This window comes from Drosophila tropicalis, unplaced genomic scaffold (assembly GCF_018151085.1).
Source record: "Drosophila tropicalis isolate 14030-0801.00 unplaced genomic scaffold, ASM1815108v1 contig_573, whole genome shotgun sequence".
In the NCBI taxonomy this organism is placed as follows: domain Eukaryota; kingdom Metazoa; phylum Arthropoda; class Insecta; order Diptera; family Drosophilidae; genus Drosophila; species Drosophila tropicalis.
In genome coordinates this window covers 1,130,179-1,150,185 of record NW_027173049.1, presented here as the reverse complement: position 1 = coordinate 1,150,185, position 20,007 = coordinate 1,130,179, and the positions used below count along the sequence as shown (strand labels likewise).

Here is a 20,007-nt window from a genome sequence, read left to right as displayed (position 1 = left end):
GGGCTTCTCAATTGGTTACACATCGAGTAGCGGACCCCGCATACGAGGGCTGCTATGTATGTATGTATATTTCAGGAATAGCAAATAACAAAAAACAAATATTTAAATTAAAATGGTTATCCAGTCCTTTGAAGCTCTTGCCAAACATGGTTTCTAATATTGTTGAATACTTCTTGGCATTTTGTAATAATAATGAGAAACGTTGTATGTATGTGCATGAAAATTGTCAGTTTATTATGGCGTATACATAGTCTTTTAAAATATTAATATCAGCCCTCGCACTATTCTTAATTACAACTATAATTCAAATTACATAATATTCATTTCCTGGTTTTAACAACTTTAGTTTCGCCAAATTACTGCCGTTCGAATTGGCAACGGATGACAATCTCAACAGCACCCAGTAAGCTCCAGCTCAAATAGCCTTTCTGAAATTTTAATAGAATTAATTTAATACAATTTGTTGTTGCTCCATATACCTTTTTGCGACTTTGTGCTAAGCACCACCGACTTACTTCATTTCAGCTTAAAGTCAATAAATTTTGCGAAAAATTCTTTCTTTCTTTCTCTATACACTTACATACTACACGAGTATACATACCAAATTTGGTGGCTCTAGCTCAAGAGCTATAGCCAAGGCTATAAGTAGCCTCCGAGATCTGCGTGTTCATACAGACGGACGGACAGACGGACATGTTCCTGATCAAGAATATATATTCCTTATAGGGTCGGAGAAGCTTCCTTCTGCCTGTTACATACATTTTGGCGACTTTAATATACCATTTCACCCTATGGGTGTATGGTATAAAAATTTCCCTTCTGAAAGAACATTTTATATAACTCAACTCCCGTTCCTATATAAGTGGAGTTCTCTTAGGTGTAGTCCTCCTCGCTTGCTACTCGTTATCTGTACTGCTGCCGAAGTCATTGGCATCATGGACGGGTCATTTGCTCGTTTAGATATGTTTTCCAAATACACAACACCGCACTCTAGGCGGGACGGTTTCCCTATCTTGAGACTGTCTTCGAAATACTTCCCCGAAAACAATAGCATTACATTGATTACAATGTGGAATTCAGTTGTATTCGATAATAATAATGTTCAAATCATTAGACCGCAATCCGTGGTTTTGGTGCCATCAATCAGATTGGGACTTATTGTCTAAGTTACACAGATCTTTCCCTCTGGGGTCATACTGTTTGCTACATATTTGCAAGACTATCGTTTCACAACGGACCGCTTTCCAAGGTGTGTTCAGGAAATTCTGGTAGCCCTGAATGAATGGCATTGATGAGGCTATTGCTGGCGTGATCGACTTAAACGAGGCAAACAATGGACATGTTTTCGATGCTACTAAATTCATCATTCATCCAAGATTTAACATAGAGAATTTGGATTACGATATTGCATTGATTCGCTTAAATGTAATACAAATAAGTGAAATCCTTTTTTTTAACAAAATGTCTTATTTGTATCGATTTCCCAACATGTTAAAAATGAAACGGAAAATTCGCTCGTAAATGAAGGAAGCATCTCCGACCATATAAAGTATATATAATCGTCTGTCTGCCTGTCATTCTGAATCGATACGAACACCGCCTAGACCGATGAAGCTACAGAGCTAACTTTGCATTTAAGGTTCTAAATACTGAAGGGGTTGTATATATCTCAGCCGGGTCGGATCCCTTTGTCATAGGGCTCCACACAATTTCCGTTTGTCACGAGCAATGGCATTTCTCAGTTACTTCGTTATTTTCTAAACTTCTCTTATGAAAGTAAACATTTTTCAGTTTGATATACCCAAACAAACTGGCCGACTTTCATCACGATCAGGTGACTTAGAAACGATCGAAACTATTGGCGGCATGGCTGTAGTTAGCCCCGGTGTTATGGTTATGCAATATTTTAACCTTCAGATACATAACACAATGATTGTAAATACCATTTTTAATTAATTATTATTCCACAATTTGTGTTTCCTGGTTAGAAATAGTTTAGATTCGCCAATTTACCACAGTTATGTAACTTAAAATTTCCGATCCCATTTATAAGTGTGGTTCTCTTGGGTGTAGTCCTTACAGTCAACCTTCACCATGTGGTCAACTAACAGTGTGGTTCCATCTCTTTGCTTGGTACTTATTATCTGTGCTGCTTCCGAGGTTATTGGCATCGTGGGCGGGCGATATGCTCGTTTAGGAATGTTTCCCTATCATGCTGCTTTGCACGTTCATGATAATTATATTGCTGGCGGTTCCTTGGTTTCAGAGTTGTTTGTCCTTACGTGTGCGCACTGCATTATCCACGACTTAGACACTTTTACAGTTATTCTCGGCATTATCGACTTAAAAGACACCACTGGTCAAACAATCCCTCCTAAAGAATTGACCGTTCATCCGGATTTTAAGGAGGAGAGTTTCGAATACGATATTGGACTGATTCGCTTAAGCAGACCAGCTATATTAAATGACAACGTGGAATTAATTCCTATGGCTCCTGGCAATGCCATCTATTCAAAGGATACGCTTACACTTATCCCCGGATTCGGTGATATCGATCCATTTGGAACCAGACAAGATTGTCTGAAATATGTATTACTTCCATTGTGGGGTCCAGATCTTTGCAATTCCGAGCATATTCACGTTGTAACGGAGCACGGCATGATGTGCGCAGGAGAAGACGATGGACGAGAAAATCCATGCACTGGAGATTCCGGTGGCGGGTTGTCTGCGAATTACGTTCTCATTGGGATACATTCTTTGGGAACTGAGATCTGTGGCGAACCACATCAGCCAACCCTTTATCAATCTGTAGCTTACCACCGTAAATGGATAGATGAGGTTATGCTTGATACATTTAAACGGAAAAAGAAAAACTTTTGGAATAACACCATGAAAGTTCACAATGTTCGGCACAAAAATTGCAACCATTTTAATGCAACCCACAATCCATAAATGCAGTATGAAAAATGCATAATTCATAAATAATGTAATGTAAGTTAGAAGTAGCTGAAAACAATAATAAATTCAGAATCAATTAGGCATACTAATGAGAGTTGCATTGTGAATTGTCGGTTGTGGCACATTGTATCGGATGGGCGGATATTGTTTCTAAATCTTAAAAAAAAAAATAAGTATTTGAAGTATTTGAAACGACTAAAGGATCACATTAATATGTAAGCAGGGTAATACGATCTCTTTAAGGAGCAAGGGGAAAAAATTACACATTTTTGGTCCAATTTTAATACACACAAATTATTGGTGTGACATATTCGATAAGTTAAGTGGAAAATCAAATGGATTGAGTCGTATGACCCAAAAAGAATGTTTATGGTCAAGCTATAAGTATTTATAAGTATACGTGGTTTTCATATAAGTATTTATAGCTACATATACCATAAATATTCTTTTTGGGCTTTACAAATTTGAATATAATCTTTTAACCCAGGGTTGAATTATAAAAAAAACTATTTATAATGAGAATAACGATTATTTTTACAAAGTTCTTGTTTCCTGGTTGTAAGAGGTTTAGATTTGCCAATTAAATGTAGTTAAACACAGGTATTTCGAATGCCCGCTCCTATATAAGAGGAGGTGTCTTGGGTGTGGTTTTTACAGTCAGTACTTTCACCATGTGGTGGTTCCTTCTCTTTACCTGCTACTCATTATCTTGTTTAGGTGCGTTTCCCCATCATTGTTCGGTATACGTGGATGGCGTACTACAAGGTGGCGGTGCCTTGATAGCGGAATGAGGAGGAATTCGTCCTAACCGCTGCGCAAATCATTTCAAATGATATACGCAAATACACTGGAATCTGAGTTTTTATATCCAATACTATCATAGTAGTAAACTTCATGGGGACACTCCAATTTTTATGAAAATGTTTTTTTTAGAGCTATATGATATATTAGTCCGATCCTGATAATTTTCATACTTTATCTGCTCCGGGCTATAAGTACATAGCTCAAATACCAAATTTCACCTTGATTTGGATGTCCAATTTGTCTGATCCTGAAAAATTGCTTCTTATAAGCCCTGTAAATTTGCAAATTGCTTTCCGTGGGCATAAAGCCGTTGAATCAAGATGCCTAATAGATTTTTAATCGGATTTGGGGTGTCAGTTTTGTTCTATGATTGGGTGCATTATCACTCTAGAAGCCAACATAGTTTTGTTGCTTTGTTTTGATGCTCCTGTCAATAAACGGGAATTCCGTCCGTACAAATTTCTGGATACAAGGACTTGTTTTGAGGCGCGCAAACCGCGATTTTAATAGCGCTACCCCTCGGGTTTATTTAAATTAAACATTTTTGGTTATTAAAAACAATATTTTTCCACACAGTTCAAACTGAGAGTAAAAACTTTGTATTTCTTGGGAAACTGTATGCCTAGGCAGAAGCTCCGGTTTCATGAGTTTTTTTATACCCTTGCAAAAAGGGTATATTAATTTTGGTCAGAAGAGTGCAACGCATAGAACGAAGCATCTCCGACCATACAAAGTATATATATTCTTGATCAGCACGACGAGACGAGTTCAAATAGCCATGTCCGTCCGTCTGGATCAACGCAAACTCCTCCTAGACCGTAAAAGCTACAGAGCTGAATTTTGCTCGTAGGCTTGTATATACTGCAGGGGTTGTATATCTCGGATTCAGCCGAATCGGACCACTATATCATATAGATCCCATACAAACTACAAAGTCACGAACAGTGACTTTTCTCAATAACTTCGTTATTTTCTGTGCTATCGTGAAACTTAATATAAGAGAGTTTACCACGCCTATAAACTGTGCCAAATTTGATCAAGATCGGATGACTATACCGTATAGCTCCCATAGGAACGATCGGTGAAAAACAGTGACTTTTGTAAATAACTTCGTTACTTTTAACGCGATTGCTTTCAAATTAAACATTTGTTAGTTTAGTATATCTGTTAATGACTGTGCCGAATTTGATAAAGATCGGGTGACTATATCATATAGCTCCCATAGGAACAATCGGTGGAAAACAGTGACTATGATCAATATCTTCGTTATTTCCTATTATTGTAGGCCATTCTTTCGCAAACATAAGCCTTTTTATATAAAACGTTCTTCCACATTGATGGCTAATAGGTAAGGAAAGAGTTACCAAAAAAGTTGCAAGGGTATACAAACTTTGACGCGGTCGAAGTTAGCCCCGGCCCTCTGGTTTCAATATAAAGCACTGCGGGATTTTTACACACGTCTCGTGATATTTTATCGCTAGATTTCATTTTCAGTTGTCCCTGAATATTGGGCTATCAGAACGGGGGTTTCTTTCATAATTTTTCCAGTCTTTTCGTCATTTTTTACTGTGTTTTTATTTTCGCCAAAATGTTCTGCAATTTTGCTAATTAAGATCTCTTCCACGCGTTTCTTTAATACAAAAAAAAAAAAATAGTTACGAATAGCAACAAATATAATAAAACATAAAAATCAATTCGTTTTTGTTATTGTACAATTTGGATCAGGCGACTTTAGCTTGATCCGTTAAGTCGAGGACCTCTGCTTTGGGGCATTAACCTATTAGTGTTAAATAGTTAAATGTTTTCGTCATTTGTTATTTCTTTTCCTATTTGCATTTTAAATTTCTAGCGGCATTTGTCAAGTCACACTGTAACCGTAAAATTAATGCAAATAGGCAAACAAATATTAATTAACGCTTACATTTTGGTTTTCTTAAATAACGCCACGACAGAGAACAAAACAGAAAACACTTTTGCTCCATTATTATTTACACTGATGATCGTTCTACCATAACTTGGTATTAGTATAATTAACTATATTTAGTATAGTAGACTTTACTGTGACAAATTTGTTCATTTTATGGTACGTATTTATATTATTCTCTTTCTTGAGTTATACATTAATGCTTAATATGTAGTAGGTCCATTTCGTATTTTATAGAAATTTGACCCTTTAGCCATTTTGAAGAGTACCAATTATCATTTTAATATATTTTAAGAACAATACTATTATTTTTAAATTTTGTTTTCGTTTCTTACATATATTTCTGATAAGGTTTGATAGAATCTTTCGAAATTCCCTTTTTTTCTCAGATAGTTTAGAAGGGCCGACTTTTTCATACCCTGTACCACGTTCTATTAATACGCTACACAAAATATTACACAAAATATAATACACTGACAAATATATAAAAATTTTGTTTTAAATATATAACCTGTCTAAGTAATGCTTTTTACTTATCGTTATATACTTTGTAGCGACGACAATACAACTCCTTCGAAAAAAATGTATTACGCGTTAAAAAGAGCCCCAAAAAAAAAAAAAAAGCCAATTTGCCTACTAATTAGAATGACTCCTTATATTTATTAGTTGTCATTAGTATGGAGTGTGTTACTGCGATTTTTTTTTTTTTTTTTGCAAATCGGGTATAATTATTTTGTAATGAAATCTTTAATACCCTCACATAATATTACACATGATTGTCTAAAAGAGATCCATTCCAGTAAGTAACATATTTACATCTGACTATTAAACTGTTTGATAAACTGTAATGAAAATTTGCCTAAGCTGGTTTTAATTTGTTTAATCTTTGAACCCAACAAACACAGAAGAAAGGGTATGTTCGTGACGGTTCACAATTCTTTCTGAACATTTGTTATTGTTGAAAAGCTCAAACGAATGGCACAGGGTATGATGAAGACGATTTGATTTGATGTGCGTTGTATTTATAACCAGTTGGGACACACGTGAAACATTGTGCGCTTAAATTATAGACTTACCGCTAGTCCATCAATCCCCCCTATTAATAGAGATTAATGTTTAATTAAAGCACTTTAGTATAATATTTTATTCATGTATATTCTGCTTAGAAAGCACACGGAACGAGTTTGTGAGTAAAGGGGCATAGACTGGACAAGTACACATTTGCGTTTTCTTTTTTATAAAACTTGTAAAATTTCAAATGCATTGTTTCTGAATGTGTCTTAGGTGTGAATATTTAGTTGGATGCATTCGAAATTTACTTGTGCAGATTGTCCAAGAAGTTCTTGTGGCGCTGGATGGCCTCTTCGTGCTCCTTAATCTGCTGATGATGGAATTCGGCCTGATGGATCTGGTCGTTCTTCAAGCGATCGAGTTGCTCCTTTTGCTGTAACGTAATGAGATAGATAAGTGAAAACGGTTGGGATAGGTGATATTCGCTAGTAAGTTAATTATACATTAGGTAAACTAAAGTCTTATCTATAATTGTCATCTGTCGGTTCGTTACGACAACAACAAACTATAAAAGGCGTAACCAAAATTCCCCAATATCCGCAGTATTGAATACAAATGGTAAAGAATAATACAAACTTTTCGTTCAAATTTATTTTATTTATTTTTTAGCACGCACCTGTGAGAATCTTCATTCAAAAACGAATTGCAAATTAGCCTTTAGGCAAAGTATAAATATTGATCAGCACAGCGCAGCGACGACTCTTACTATAGGCAAGTGAAAAGGCTTTGGGGGAAAAACGTTGATCGATCGGAGGAACCTGATTCTGTGCGTAGTCACGGTATCGCTTCCGACTGTTGAGAGTTAGGGCTCTGGGCTCAGTTGATAGTTGACAGCGACTGGGCCATCAACTTGTCTCCGTTTAAAATTTAACAGAGCGCACAACAGAAAAGGTGCAAAAAGAAAGTGTGATTCATTCATATGCATAAAGAAAGAAAAACTTTAAATTGAGGTCAATGTTATTAAGAAGCAACACGCCCAAGAGACCATCTGTACAAATATCAAATACTATATTATTAGAAACACCAAACAAAACAGAATCATTATTCTAATGAATAGTCAATAGCACTAATAAACTAGACAAGAAAACAAAATTTGTGTTTATCAGCAGATCCACCAAAGTATTCATAGCCGGTCTTCCCGTTGACAAACCTCATTCACAAATCAACTAGACTCGGAGATGGAGCATCATCGTCCAGTTCTGAAACTTGTTATCGGCTCTCTGCTACTGCTGACGCTACTGATTGCCCAGGTCGAGGGAGCTTCTTATAATAATGCCGCACCTTTGGCCCCTCGCCCGCCCTTGCGGCCTGTTCGCGAAGTAGAGACTCTGACACAATGGCAGCAATTGGAATACGGTTTTCCCACTGCCCAGGATCGGGCTAATGCAGAGGCAGCTGGAAATTTAGTTCCCGAAAATGGAACACCCATTGATGTTCAGGCTCACTACACAAGCAATGGCAAGGTGCGAGTGTTTACCACGATACCAAGATTTGTCACTGGAATTCCATATACGCTGGCCACAGTCTCCTCGGAGATGGGCCGAAATGGTCCACTGTTGCAGGCATATCCCAGTTATTCTTGGCACAATAGAAACGGAGAGAACTGCGATCAAATAACATCCGCCTTTCGAGTGGCTGTGAGTAGATCAACAATTCTTAATAACTCTATACCAATGGAAAACATTTTTCCAGATCACCGAATGCAATCAAATGTGGGTCATTGATTCAGGCCTTATTGGAAGTGAGCAACATTGTCCACCCCAACTCTTGCTCTTCGATCTGAATACAGACAGATTACTGCATCGCTATCGTTTCCCCAACGAGACATATATTCCACGCGGCTCGCTTTTTATTACGCCCAGCGTTTTGGTCCAGGATCCTCCGCCTCGTGGTAATTGTGCTAAAACTATGATCTACATTGCCGATGTTAGTTATCACGGTCTGGTCATATACGATCATCAAGCGCAACAGTCGTGGCGTGCTGAGCATCGCTTCATGTATCCCGATCCGGACTATGGACAACACACAATTGCAGGAGAAAGTTTTATCCTTATGGATGGCATGTTTGCCATCAATCACGATAGACGCAATCTATACTTCCATCCCCTGGCCAGTGTAAGTGAATATTCCGTACCCCTAAGTGTGCTCAATAATCACCAAAATTGGGTAAATGGCGTCGAGGCTCAAGCGGATCAGTTTACTCTGCTTGGTAGGCGGAAGAGCGAGTGTGCCGCATCCGCTTTGGACAGCAGAAACAACTTGTATTGCGTCACCTTCAATCCCATCAAGCTCTTCGCTTGGAATGTCAACACGCCCTACTCCACACGTAATTTTGGCAACTTGCCAGCCAATGCAAATGATTTGCAGTTTGTCAGCGGCATGAAAGTTGTACGCAATCTTGCTGGTCAAGATGAACTCTGGCTGCTCTCCAATCGCTTTCAGGTAAACGCATAACAAGTTTCAGGTGAAATTTGGAAATGCAATATTTTTATATTTTACTTTTTGCTTTTGCAGAAAATCGCAGCGGGCACGCTTAATGCCAATGAAGTTAATTTCCGCATACTGAGGCGATCCTTGTCTGATGTTCAAGGTGGCGTATTTTTTGCCAACGATGATGATCTGACCAATCGTCTGGTATTCTCTTGAATTATCTTGCAATTCTTTTCAATTAGTTACATAAAACAAAGTTGAATAATATAAAATTATGTTATTTTTAATAATTAATGTCGATCAGAATCGAAGTGTATTTGAAAATGTTCAGCTACACGTGGAACATCTAATTAAAATACCTTTTTCTCCAAAAAACATAAATGTTATATGATTACCTTGCTTTTTCGTAAGCAATTATATCAAATATTGTGCAAATGTTTATTTCTTCTGTAACAACAGAGTGACTGAGTAAAAGAGTTGCTAAATCGACCGAGTTATCAGCAACTCGAAACCGTCAATAATGCTCAATTTAAATACTATAATTTGTCCATTCATCGATTATATGACATTCTTAGTAAAGTGTTCACTTTACTCTTATTTTTGGATTACTTAATATTTTTGTACATATAAATTCATGAATTTTTGTCGTTGGAATTATTTTTCTTGCCTCAAAGTTCACAGTCAGCGCCAAGTGTTATCACTACCCACCCAATGATTATAAACCAGAGAGGCCAGGGTTAAGATTGTTTATGCTGAAGTTTCTATACACTACCAAAATATTATTTTGCATCTCAAGATTGTTGTCTTTAGTTAGATGCCATCAAGGCGATATCGTTGGTGTAGCATTTTGCAGTCTCCTGTGGCTTTTGAGAGAGCTTAATTAAATCCTTAATAAATCAACGGCAAATTGTTGCTCTCTTTTTGTCATTAGAGAACAATGCTTAATTTTTTAGCCAAAGCAAAGCTGATTTTACAAACGAATAAATGAAAAGTTGAGAAATTTTGTGTCTAACCCAAAAGAGATTTATTTTTGGAAATAGGATTCTTATTGGGTATAGCATTGACAAAAATTGATATAATGATCAGATTTTGATAACAATACACCGATAATCCATCCAAATGATTTATTAAGAGGGTATAGCCACACACCACGTGCAATTTTCAAGTGTCTAAAAACTGGATCATGGCAGCCAAAACAACAAAAAACAATGTATATAATGGCTTTGCCCTGATTGATCGCACTTAATAGGCCAACGAACTAATTTGACGTTATGGAACAGGCTCGGTGTGTTGCTTATTTATCCGTTTCGTTGTTGGTGTGCATAATTAGCCAACACTAGCAACTCGTTTTCAATGCACAGAGTTTATGTGCAATTAAACCAGTTACAAAAAGTGATTAGCCTGCTGCTGGACGGAGTCTGAGATTTGTGATAGAAAGACATGGGCCAGCTAGTGGCCACGCTGGCTTAGTCTCGATTCCGACTTTAAGTAGAGCACACACACCAGGCCACGCCTAACGACTGTGAAAAGGAAAGTGAAAGGATTCAGCCCCAAAAATGGATTACACGATTACGATATTGTGGCTTGTTCTTTCTGTAGCTGCTTTGGCAATTGGCCAATATGAAGTGGAGCCCAACAAGGCCTTGGAGAGTGTGTTTGAGGCACGAAATTTAGAATTAGCCTTTCCCTCGCCAAGTGAAAGAGAACGTGTGCTGTCTGAAGGTCTCTACGATCCGAACAGTGTCATACCTATCGATGTGGATGTCTACTATAAACGTAAGAAGACAGATCCTTTTAGTAAAAACTAATCCTGCTAACTGAAATATCTTATACTGCAGATGGAGATCCTACACCATCTATTTTTGTGACCATTCCACGTTTTGCCAAGGGCGTGCCTTACTCTCTGGCTTACGTGACAAATGAAGCCCGCCCCAATGGCACTCTACTGCAGGCGTATCCCAGCTACGAGTGGCACAAATCGCATGGAGCCGACTGCAATGGCCTCACCTCTGTGTATCGCACACAAATCGATGAGTGCGGACGTATGTGGATACTCGATAGCGGAGAGATTGACTTCATACACTATTGTCCACCCCAATTGTACGCCATAGATCTGGAGAGTGGTCAGGTTGTACATCACTACCGAATGCCCGAGCGTCTATTTAAGCGGAACGTAAGTCGTTTTGTTACGCCCACCATTGAGCTGGATTCCCAGAATTGTGATGTGGGATTTGTATATATGGCCGATTCTATTGGAGATGGAATTGTGGTCTACGATGTAGCCGCCCAACAGTCGTGGCGCATTGAAAACAAGTTCACCTATCCGCATCCGGACTTTGGCACATTCACCATAGCAGGCGACAGTTTCCAGTTATGGGATGGCACTGTGTCCATCACGCTAACGCCTCATGCCCTTGGCGTAAAACAGCGAATGATGTACTTTCATTCGTTGTCAGGTGATTGGCAAATGGCCATTCCCCTGGATGTGGTCAACAATGGCAGCAATTGGAAGCTAAACGATGTCAGCGCGGCCTTGGATCAGTTTATTGTCCTGGGCAAGCGGGGCAGTCAGTGTGTGGCCGCTGCTATGAGTGAAACAGGAATGCTTCTTTGCGGTCTTGTCAGTCCAGCCAGCATCTTGGCTTGGAACACTAGAACCCCCTACACACATCAGAATCTGGTGATGCTCATAGAGGATGAGAGAAACTTACAGTTTACAAGTGGTTTAAAGATTGTAAGAAATCATGAGGGTAAAGAAGAAATCTGGGCTTTGTCAAATCGTTTGCAGAAGGCCTTCGGATCTGGGGGGTTGGACTACAAGGAGACTAACTTTCGCATACAGAAATGTGGAGTACAAGAGCTGCTTAATGGCAGACCATGCTATTGATAATCATTGTTTAAAATAAAAAAAACTAGATTAATTTCTACTGGGATTTGTTTGCTTACCTTCTTGTAGAAGTATTCCTCCTCGCGGGCAGCCTCCAGTTTGCCAAAAGCTCCGCCGGCTTCGCGAATGGATCCACCGCCGCCGCCTCCCTTACCGGCGCCACTGCCCAAATCGCCAATTTGGCTGCCGCTCATCTTAGCCAATCTGTAAGAGAATGTTTATGAAGTATTGCATTACATTTTTTCTCATTGATTACGCAACCAAGTAAGCTAATTTTGGGCGCGTCAAAATATGTGAGGGAATCGAATTATTGTTTATCTTATCGCAGCTTGAGGAAAAGCTGCCAATAGGAGAAGCATATGTACATAATGATTTTGTAATAGGAAGAAACATAATATACTTATGTTAATTAGCAACAAAGCTTTAACTTACTGGACTCCATTGGGGTACAGCCGGGCAACACTACGACGCACAACGAACATTTTTGATGTGGTTTTACTTGGTAAATCTGCAAGTTAAATTTAAATACATATACATAATTCTATTAATGTGCATGCATATAAAATGAAAATTGAAAAGCACGATGAATTGCAAGTATTATTGCAAGGTGCCGTTATAAAAACAAAACCCGATAATAAAACGCAAAATAAACAAGTCTTAAAATATCGTACATCACTGGCACCTATGTATATACATATGTATATTTTATGCCAATTAATAAAATATATATATATATAAGTACTTTGATAAACAATTTTACTTATATTATTTTTTATGTCGGTACCGCCAACTTACACGACTTTCCCTCTCAACGTAAAAAAACAAATTAACTTCATTTATTTAATGATCATTTACGGCTTTTTGCCGTAAATTCGTGCCCTCTCGCCGTAAATTCGTGCCCTCTCGCCGTAATTTTTTGCCGTAAACAATGTGGCCTTGGCGCGACCGGTAAGGATTTAGTGTGACCGTTCCATTATTTTTAGGAAAAAGCGTGATATTATGGACACAGTGAAAAAATGTAAGATCATTTCAACATAAAACATGAATATTACGTAATAATTTTTGAGAATTTAAACGTAAGACCATCTTCATAGCAAAGTTAAAAGTTTGAGATAAGCTTTTCATTTTAAAACATAAGCAATGTCTTTTAGGCAGTATGACACAAATAGTAAGAGATTAATAATCCTTCCGAATACGTTATTTTTTCTGTTGGTGATTTGACATTTGTAGATAAATAGGCAGGATGCTTATTATTAATTTTTGCCATGTTTTATAACGACATAGGTACATTTTTTTGTTACAGTTACTGCGCATCACTAATATCGCATTATTGAGAAGGGAAATTATCGGTGGCATATCGATATTTGTTTCAATCGTTCCATCGAGATTTTTCCTAGCTCAACAAACAGGAAATTTTAGATTTTGCCGACGCCGAAATTTGTTTAATTTTATAATAATTTAAATATCTGTTGATGAAGATGGCCGAAGCGGACGATGGAGCTGAGCTGCTGTTTTTTGACACGTTCTCCCATGAAGAAGTTAGCGTAAGTTCGCAATTTTACATTTGACTGACAAAAGTTATTGACACTCCCAAATCATTTGCATATTATGTTTAGGACATCAATTTGGATTTGGTTCAGTTCCCTAAGCCAGTGTTTATTACCCAGGTGAGAATAATACCACTGGGCGCTCGAGTGCAAGCAGATTTTCCTGGTGGCGTTCGTCTTGGAGCAACAAATCCCTCGAAATTCGATTTGGAATTTTTTGTTAATGATTTAGGAATGCCGGGAGCATCGGCATTTGAGAATTTGGGAATATTGCGATATAATCAAAATGATTGCATACACTTAGACTGCTCGCAGGAGAAGATTCCGACAGATGGATTGGTTTTGCGAGGGTGGTATAGTACAATTACTTTGGCTGTCTATGGTATTTTTACCAATTCGGTAACCGAACCTATAGCCAGTCCAACAATGCAGTGTGAGCCAGCTAGGCCAGAGTTGTGTCAAGAGTTACTGCAAGACGAGGTCCTGAAAGACGAGGGATGGCCTGAACCGATACCCAGCGAACAAATGATAGCATCGAGTCATAAGGCAAGTGTTAGTGACTACGAGCATGAGGACTTGGATTATAGTCTAACGCGCGAGCATTACCACCAACATGCCGAAGAAGAGCAGCAGCAACAGCTATTGCGCCGTCTAAGACGTTCCACTCGCTCTACGGATCATTCTCCGCCGCCCATGCGTACCCATACCCACTCAGAGAGCAACGAAAGAGAATACCTCAGATGGTAAGAATGAATATAATATTTTATGATTTTTGTCAGTTGTAAGGTATTATATTTGCAGTCCTAGAGAAAAGCCCCCGCGTGATTGGTCCCGTTCACCCGAGTACTCAAGTCATCGATCACGTCGCAAGCGCTCAGACCGCTCCCGTTCAGATGCCGATGAACATAAATGGCCACGCACTCCACCAGCGTCCATAGATTCACCGGCACGACCAAGATCACCAGACACCATGGACTACGATGATGATGATTCGCGGTCCCACTACAAGATTTCTTCTTCCCATGGATATAGGCACTCATCTGAATCGTTGCATCGGGAACGTGATGATGAGGAAAGATCTGGCACTCCGCAAGAGCAATTCGAACCCATTCTGAGTGACGATGAGATTATGGGAGATGACGATGAGCCTGAGGACGATGGTGTCGATGCTGCAGCAGCTGCAGAGTACGAGCGCGAACTGGAAGTCGCAGCTGCAGCTGCCCCGCCTGCCATTGACGCCTTTGAACCGTGGCAGCGTCCTCTCCTGGTCTATCATGGTGATTTGTGCACCTTTTTCAGTAAGGAGCTGGAGACATTGCGTCTGCTCTTCAAGAAGCTTTCTGTACAGACCCGCTGTGAGCAAATGGCTGCCTTCAATGAAGAGCATGGACCCGTCAGCGTGGACGAAAGAGAACAATTTGTGTATCTTGGCGAACAGTTGAACAATCAACTGGGATATTTATCCCAGCAGCACAAAAGACGACACTTTGTGCTCCATCAGTTTTTCAAAAACGATGATCAGCACCTACGTCAAGCGGCAAACATTTTGCAAATAGCTCTAAGTTTCCAGGCGGCTTGTCAGCAGCCACAGCCAGCATTTAAGATTCGTCACATCAAACTGGGCGCCCGGATGACAGAGCTATTGGGTAGCAATGAGGAATTAATTCGTTACCTTATTAAAGAGCACAAATTCGACCCCTTCGAGGCAGTCTTTAGCCTGTACCAAGAGCCCTACATGGCTTTATCGATTAAATTGCAGTTACTCAAGGCTGTCTATTCTATGCTGGATACCAGACTGGGCATCCGGCACTTCCTTGAGTCAAAAACCAATGGCTATCAATTAATAGTAGAGTCCATTAAGACGGCCAAGCTTACCAGAACGAAATATGCCTTGCAGGCCATCATCAAGAAGCTGCATCTCTATGAGGCTTTGGAGACAGTGCATGATGGTTGCCGCCAACTTTTGTGGAAGGGGAGAGAGAGGACGACATGAAAGCACGAGCGGACATCTGTCAAAAGATTGAGTATGCTTTCGAGATGGTCATGGACGCATTGACGGCAAGTCAGTTGAGTTTTCTGCAGCCGCGTCGCTTTCTTCCAGTGTCGAAGAAATTTGAGGTGATTACCGATCCCGCAGCCCAACGCAGTTTCGGGAATGCTCTGCAATCCTATTTTGTTCAGCATTCTTTAGCTGAATCTTTGTTGGTGATGCTCAGCAATTCCAAAGATCTTCCGCCTACAACATTCTTGTGCACCTTGGATATGATGCATACTCTGCTAAAATCTCACGTCGGCATAGATTACTTTGTGGACAATGCCTTTGAGGTGACACAGTTAATAGTATCAATTTTGTTGGGATTAGATGAAGTGCCAACTGAAATAAAGCCAAAGGAAGTTATTAAAACAGAGGTAAAGAAAGAAAAGGAGGAGGATCAAAAACAAGTGGAAGTAAAGTCTGAAGAAGAGAAAGACGCGTCTAAGGAGACAACAGCAGAAGCTGCGGATAAGGACGATAAGAAAGAAAAAGAGGGAGGTGATAAAGCAGATGTGCCTGTTTCTACACTTAAAGAAGATTCAGGGGAAGCGAATATTGCACATCAACCCTCTCAAATGCTGCCTGCACCCGTTCAAATGCAGATGCAACCCATTATGCGCCCTGTTTCCCCTCGTCTGGCTCGCCTGGGCATTGAACTTGCCTACAAGGTGCAGACACGTTATCACTTGGATGCTATTGTCTTTGCATCCACTTCATCCGATTATGATCCCATTAAACTGGCCACCCACATGCATTCTATTTACTCGCAGACTTGCGATCCAGCAGGACGTCAACACACAGTGGAGGTGTTGGGTCTAAATAACAATCTGAAGATTTTCATGGATTTAATTAAGAAGGAGCAGCGTCTGCAGACCCAGCGACAGCTGAGTTCACCGGGCACCAAATACAAGAGTCCCGTCCTAAGTTATGCTGTAGATATGGTGGATGCCTGTGTGCGGTATTGTGAGCAGTTGGATTACCTTATCGAACACGGTGGAGTTATCCTGGAGCTAGCCAAAAATCATGAAACCTTCGAACCGTCCGTTTCGGCTGTGTTACAGGAAATGTATGTGTACATGAAGCCCTTGGAGGCCATTAATGTGTTTGTCTACGATGACATAATGCCCCTGGTGGAGGTGATAGGACGGTCTTTGGATTATTTGACCACATTCCCTGGAGATTTGATCATGGCTCTGCGGATCTTACGATTCCTTTCCATCAGCAAGGTGCCCATCAAGTCCAGTAGTCATGCTACCACCGAGGAGCTAAAGCACCGCTTTGTCTCCCTTCAACTGTATGCAGCGGATGGTGTACAACTGATGATCCAAATTTTAGAACGTCTCTGCACATATTTTGAGCAACCTGGCATGCATGCTCCGGCTCTGATGACAATCCAAGGGGTCCACTGCTGCCAGATTATGCTGCCCACTTTGCGCATATTACGCGAGTTGCTCTCCTATGCCATACTATGTCGCGATGGCACCTACAAGGACCTAACTGCAATCGATCATCTTGTAAAGGTTTATTTTCTGCTTTACTATTATCCCACACGTTGCCAGGCCGGTGCCGAGGTCGAGCAATGTAAACTTGAGGTGGTTCAAACTCTTTTGGCCTATACCCAGCCTACTGAACAGGACGAGGAATCGTTGCACAAGTCACTCTGGACTCTGATGATTCGTGAGGTGCTGAAAAACATCGATGGACCAGCCAATTTTATTCCAGGTAATAGATTCGAGCGACTTGCTTTTCAAATTTTATAAAGTTTTTGGCCATGTGCATCTGTATAATCGCTTGGGTTTGGGTAGATTACAAGATAGAACGCTAGGCTGATCAATCAGTATTCAAATTTCGCATTCTAATAACCGTGTGTTGTTAATATCTACATAAGTTTAGCCTGCACTTGAATTATTTTTCTCAATTGAAATATGTGATTAGGACTGCTAATATATGGATGTATATTCTTTAGCCGCGTTCATGCAGCTCCTTCATTATGACTTCCATAGGACCTATGTATCACCCAAAAAAGTACTTTTGGCTAAGAAAGACGGGGTTTTCATTATATTCGTGGGTACATACATATGCATTTACTTTTTCAGATTCAGCCCAAAAGTGATCTTTAAGCCACTGAGATTTACATCGCTAAATTCTTCTTTGCAGGTCTTAAACTTCTGGCCGAGCTGTTGCCCTTGCCACTGCCCATGCCGCAGCCTCTATGTGATCAGTTGCAGCAGCAGCACAAGCAGCGCCTGATTACCGAGCGCAAACTTTGGTCTGCCCATTTACATCCACAGAGTGGACAAATCGCCAAGCTTGTGGAGGCCTTGGCCCCTTCGAGTTTTCCCCAGCTTTCGGAGTTGCTGCAACGGGTGTGCATGCAATTATCAGATTTAGCACCCAATATGACTCTACTTGTAGCAAAGACAATAACGGAATTGCTGTGCAATGAATATCATAGCTCCAACTGCATACCAACTACAAACTTGGAGCGTCTTCTACGCTTCTCAACGAGACTTTGTGCCTTTGCCCCGTTAAAGAGTTCCATGCTGTCGATATTGTCGGGAAAGTTTTGGGAACTCTTTCAATCGCTGCTTGCACTAAATGAGTTCAACGAGGTGGTCTCAAATTGCCAAGAGGCAGTGCATCGTATATTGGATAGTTTTCTGGATTCGGGAATTTCGCTTATTTCACACAAATCCATGGCACAGCCAACGCTTAATCTGGCTGCTGCTTTGCCGCCCAAGGAATTAATTCCCCGAGTCATAGATGCGGTCTTCAGTAATTTGACAAGTGTGGAGGTTACCCATGGCATCTCTATTCTGGCTGTGCGCAATCTGGTTATTCTAACGGAACACGAGTAAATTTACATATTTTATCCTGATTTCGTTTGAATTTAATTAATGTTAATTTTGTTTCCAGTTTTACGTTTTATCATTTGGCCCAGTTATTAAAACAAAAGATCACCGAGCTGCAGGCCTGGATGGAACGAGTTATCCTGCATAATGAGACAGTAGAATACAATGCCAATATTGAATCTCTAATTCTACTACTGCGCTCCCTGACCCAGATTGAGCCCCCACCGACCATGACTGCAATGCCGCAACGTACTCTAAAACTGGGGGCCAATGAACTAGCTCAATTGGTTGAGTTTCAGGACATTGAACTGGATAAACCTCCAGTTTTGACCCGTATTCTTAGTGTTTTGGAGAAGCACAAGGCCGTCGCAAATGAGGCAGCCTTGCGTGATCTAAAGCAACTTATTGTATTGCACGCGTCAAAGCAGGATGCAGCACACAGTGCGGTTGAGATGACCAGCGAATTAGAGTCAGGTGCTGAGACTAATACGACTGCAACGGGAGCTGTGGCTGCAGGAGGGGCATCTCTTAATGTGGAGCCCTTCTTACCGCAAGCCGAGGGCATTGTTACCCAATATGAGGCAAGGCCCATATTCACCCGCTTTTGTGCCACTGCCGAGAATGTGCAATTGACCGCACGTTATTGGTTGGAACCCCTGCCCATTGAGGTTATTGAGGATATGAATGAACCTCTGTATGAGCGTATCGCCTGTGATCTTACCGATTTGGCCAATGTGTGTCTGAATCCCGATTTGAATCTCACAGGAGATTGCAAACGTGTGCTGCATTTATCCGGATCGCCACAGTCCAACCGGGAGATGACTCCGACAGCTCCTTGTTTCCGTACTCGTCGAGTTGAAGTGGAACCCACCACTGGTCGCCCGGAAAAAAAGATGTTTGTCTCTGCCGTACGAGGACGTGGATTTGCTCGACCTCCTCCATCACGTGGCGATCTCTTTCGTTCACGACCACCAAATACTTCGCGACCTCCTTCCCTGCATGTTGACGATTTTCTCGCATTGGAGACTTGTGGCGCCCAGCCTACTGGACCCACTGGCTATAACAAAATTCCTTCAATGTTAAGAGGTTCCCGAGTTGGACGTAATCGCGGCTCACGGATTTCCGCAGCTGCTGCCTTTAGGTAGGAGAGAATTGACTCTTAAACAATAATTTTATATTTAATTCGTTTGGTTTCGTTCCAGGCAAAAGAAACTAATGCGCATAGGATCGCCGTCGGGATGGTCCGAGTCCGGCCCTGGATCATCATATCGTTCTGGGAATCCGGAATCGCATTTTAGCAATAGCGAGTCGCATTACACCCCGCCACACTATTTGGGAAGGTCTCGCGGTCGTGGTCTTCGCTCAAGACCTCCCTACTTACGGTAGAAATATATGTAACTCTAATATAAGATTATATTGGGCTAAATTGGCTGACCTTAGGCAGTTAATGCCTTAAGCTTAAAAATACAATATCAAACTTTTGTAATTATTCGACTTGA

General features: G+C 40.5%; 4 protein-coding genes across 7 annotated transcripts; 3 read left to right on the top strand and 1 right to left on the bottom strand.

Annotated features, from left to right (window-relative positions):
* Positions 1–6,801: 6,801 nt before the first annotated feature.
* On the bottom strand, positions 6,802–12,991 carry LOC137575224 (ATPase inhibitor mai-1, mitochondrial). Its single transcript, XM_068287668.1, has 4 exons — positions 12,870–12,991; positions 12,507–12,582; positions 12,134–12,278; positions 6,802–7,130 (listed from the first exon to the last, which is right to left on the bottom strand). Exons 2-4 carry the CDS (start codon positions 12,554–12,556, stop codon positions 7,002–7,004), a joined length of 324 nt encoding a protein of 107 aa, XP_068143769.1. The 5' UTR covers positions 12,557–12,582; positions 12,870–12,991; the 3' UTR covers positions 6,802–7,001.
* yellow-d (L-dopachrome tautomerase yellow-d) lies at positions 7,256–9,459 on the top strand. 4 transcript variants are annotated; one of them, XM_068287664.1, is made up of 4 exons: positions 7,256–7,315; positions 7,864–8,394; positions 8,450–9,199; positions 9,272–9,459. In XM_068287664.1, the coding sequence occupies exons 2-4, from the start codon at positions 7,936–7,938 to the stop codon at positions 9,401–9,403; spliced, it is 1,341 nt and encodes a 446-aa protein (XP_068143765.1). In that variant the 5' UTR covers positions 7,256–7,315; positions 7,864–7,935; the 3' UTR covers positions 9,404–9,459. The 4 variants fall into 4 exon arrangements, with proteins under 4 accessions (XP_068143765.1, XP_068143767.1, XP_068143766.1 ...); XM_068287666.1 differs by having other exon boundaries at positions 7,300–7,315; positions 7,867–8,394; XM_068287665.1 differs by lacking the exon at positions 7,256–7,315 and adding an exon at positions 7,370–7,468 and having other exon boundaries at positions 7,867–8,394.
* On the top strand, positions 10,744–12,074 carry yellow-d2 (L-dopachrome tautomerase yellow-d2). Its single transcript, XM_068287592.1, has 2 exons — positions 10,744–10,963; positions 11,026–12,074. Exons 1-2 carry the CDS (start codon positions 10,744–10,746, stop codon positions 12,072–12,074), a joined length of 1,269 nt encoding a protein of 422 aa, XP_068143693.1.
* Positions 12,992–13,451: 460 nt separating the features above from the next.
* vir (VIR_N domain-containing protein) lies at positions 13,452–19,994 on the top strand. Its single transcript, XM_068287655.1, is given in 7 exon segments — positions 13,452–13,618; positions 13,691–14,364; positions 14,423–15,582; positions 15,585–17,378; positions 17,814–18,510; positions 18,573–19,649; positions 19,711–19,994. Coding segments are annotated over 7 exon segments (5,658 nt in total). The 5' UTR covers positions 13,452–13,546; the 3' UTR covers positions 19,895–19,994.
* The last annotated feature ends 13 nt before the right edge of the window (positions 19,995–20,007 follow it).

Bases quoted from the DNA above. Each gene is read 5' to 3' on its own strand.
- LOC137575224 (XM_068287668.1), bottom strand. From the start codon at position 12,556: ATGTTCGTTGTGCGTCGTAGTGTTGCCCGGCTGTACCCCAATGGAGTC. The intron at 12,279-12,506 runs GTAAGTTAAAGC...ATTCTCTTACAG, and splicing joins CTGTACCCCAATGGAGTCCA to ATTGGCTAAGATGAGCGGCA. The intron at 7,131-12,133 runs GTAAGCAAACAA...ATTACGTTACAG, and splicing joins AGGAATACTTCTACAAGAAG to CAAAAGGAGCAACTCGATCG.
- yellow-d2 (XM_068287592.1), top strand. From the start codon at position 10,744: ATGGATTACACGATTACGATATTGTGGCTTGTTCTTTCTGTAGCTGCT. The intron at 10,964-11,025 runs GTAAGAAGACAG...CTTATACTGCAG, and splicing joins TGTGGATGTCTACTATAAAC to ATGGAGATCCTACACCATCT.
- yellow-d (XM_068287664.1), top strand. From the start codon at position 7,936: ATGGAGCATCATCGTCCAGTTCTGAAACTTGTTATCGGCTCTCTGCTA. The intron at 8,395-8,449 runs GTGAGTAGATCA...ACATTTTTCCAG, and splicing joins CATCCGCCTTTCGAGTGGCT to ATCACCGAATGCAATCAAAT. The intron at 9,200-9,271 runs GTAAACGCATAA...TTGCTTTTGCAG, and splicing joins TGCTCTCCAATCGCTTTCAG to AAAATCGCAGCGGGCACGCT.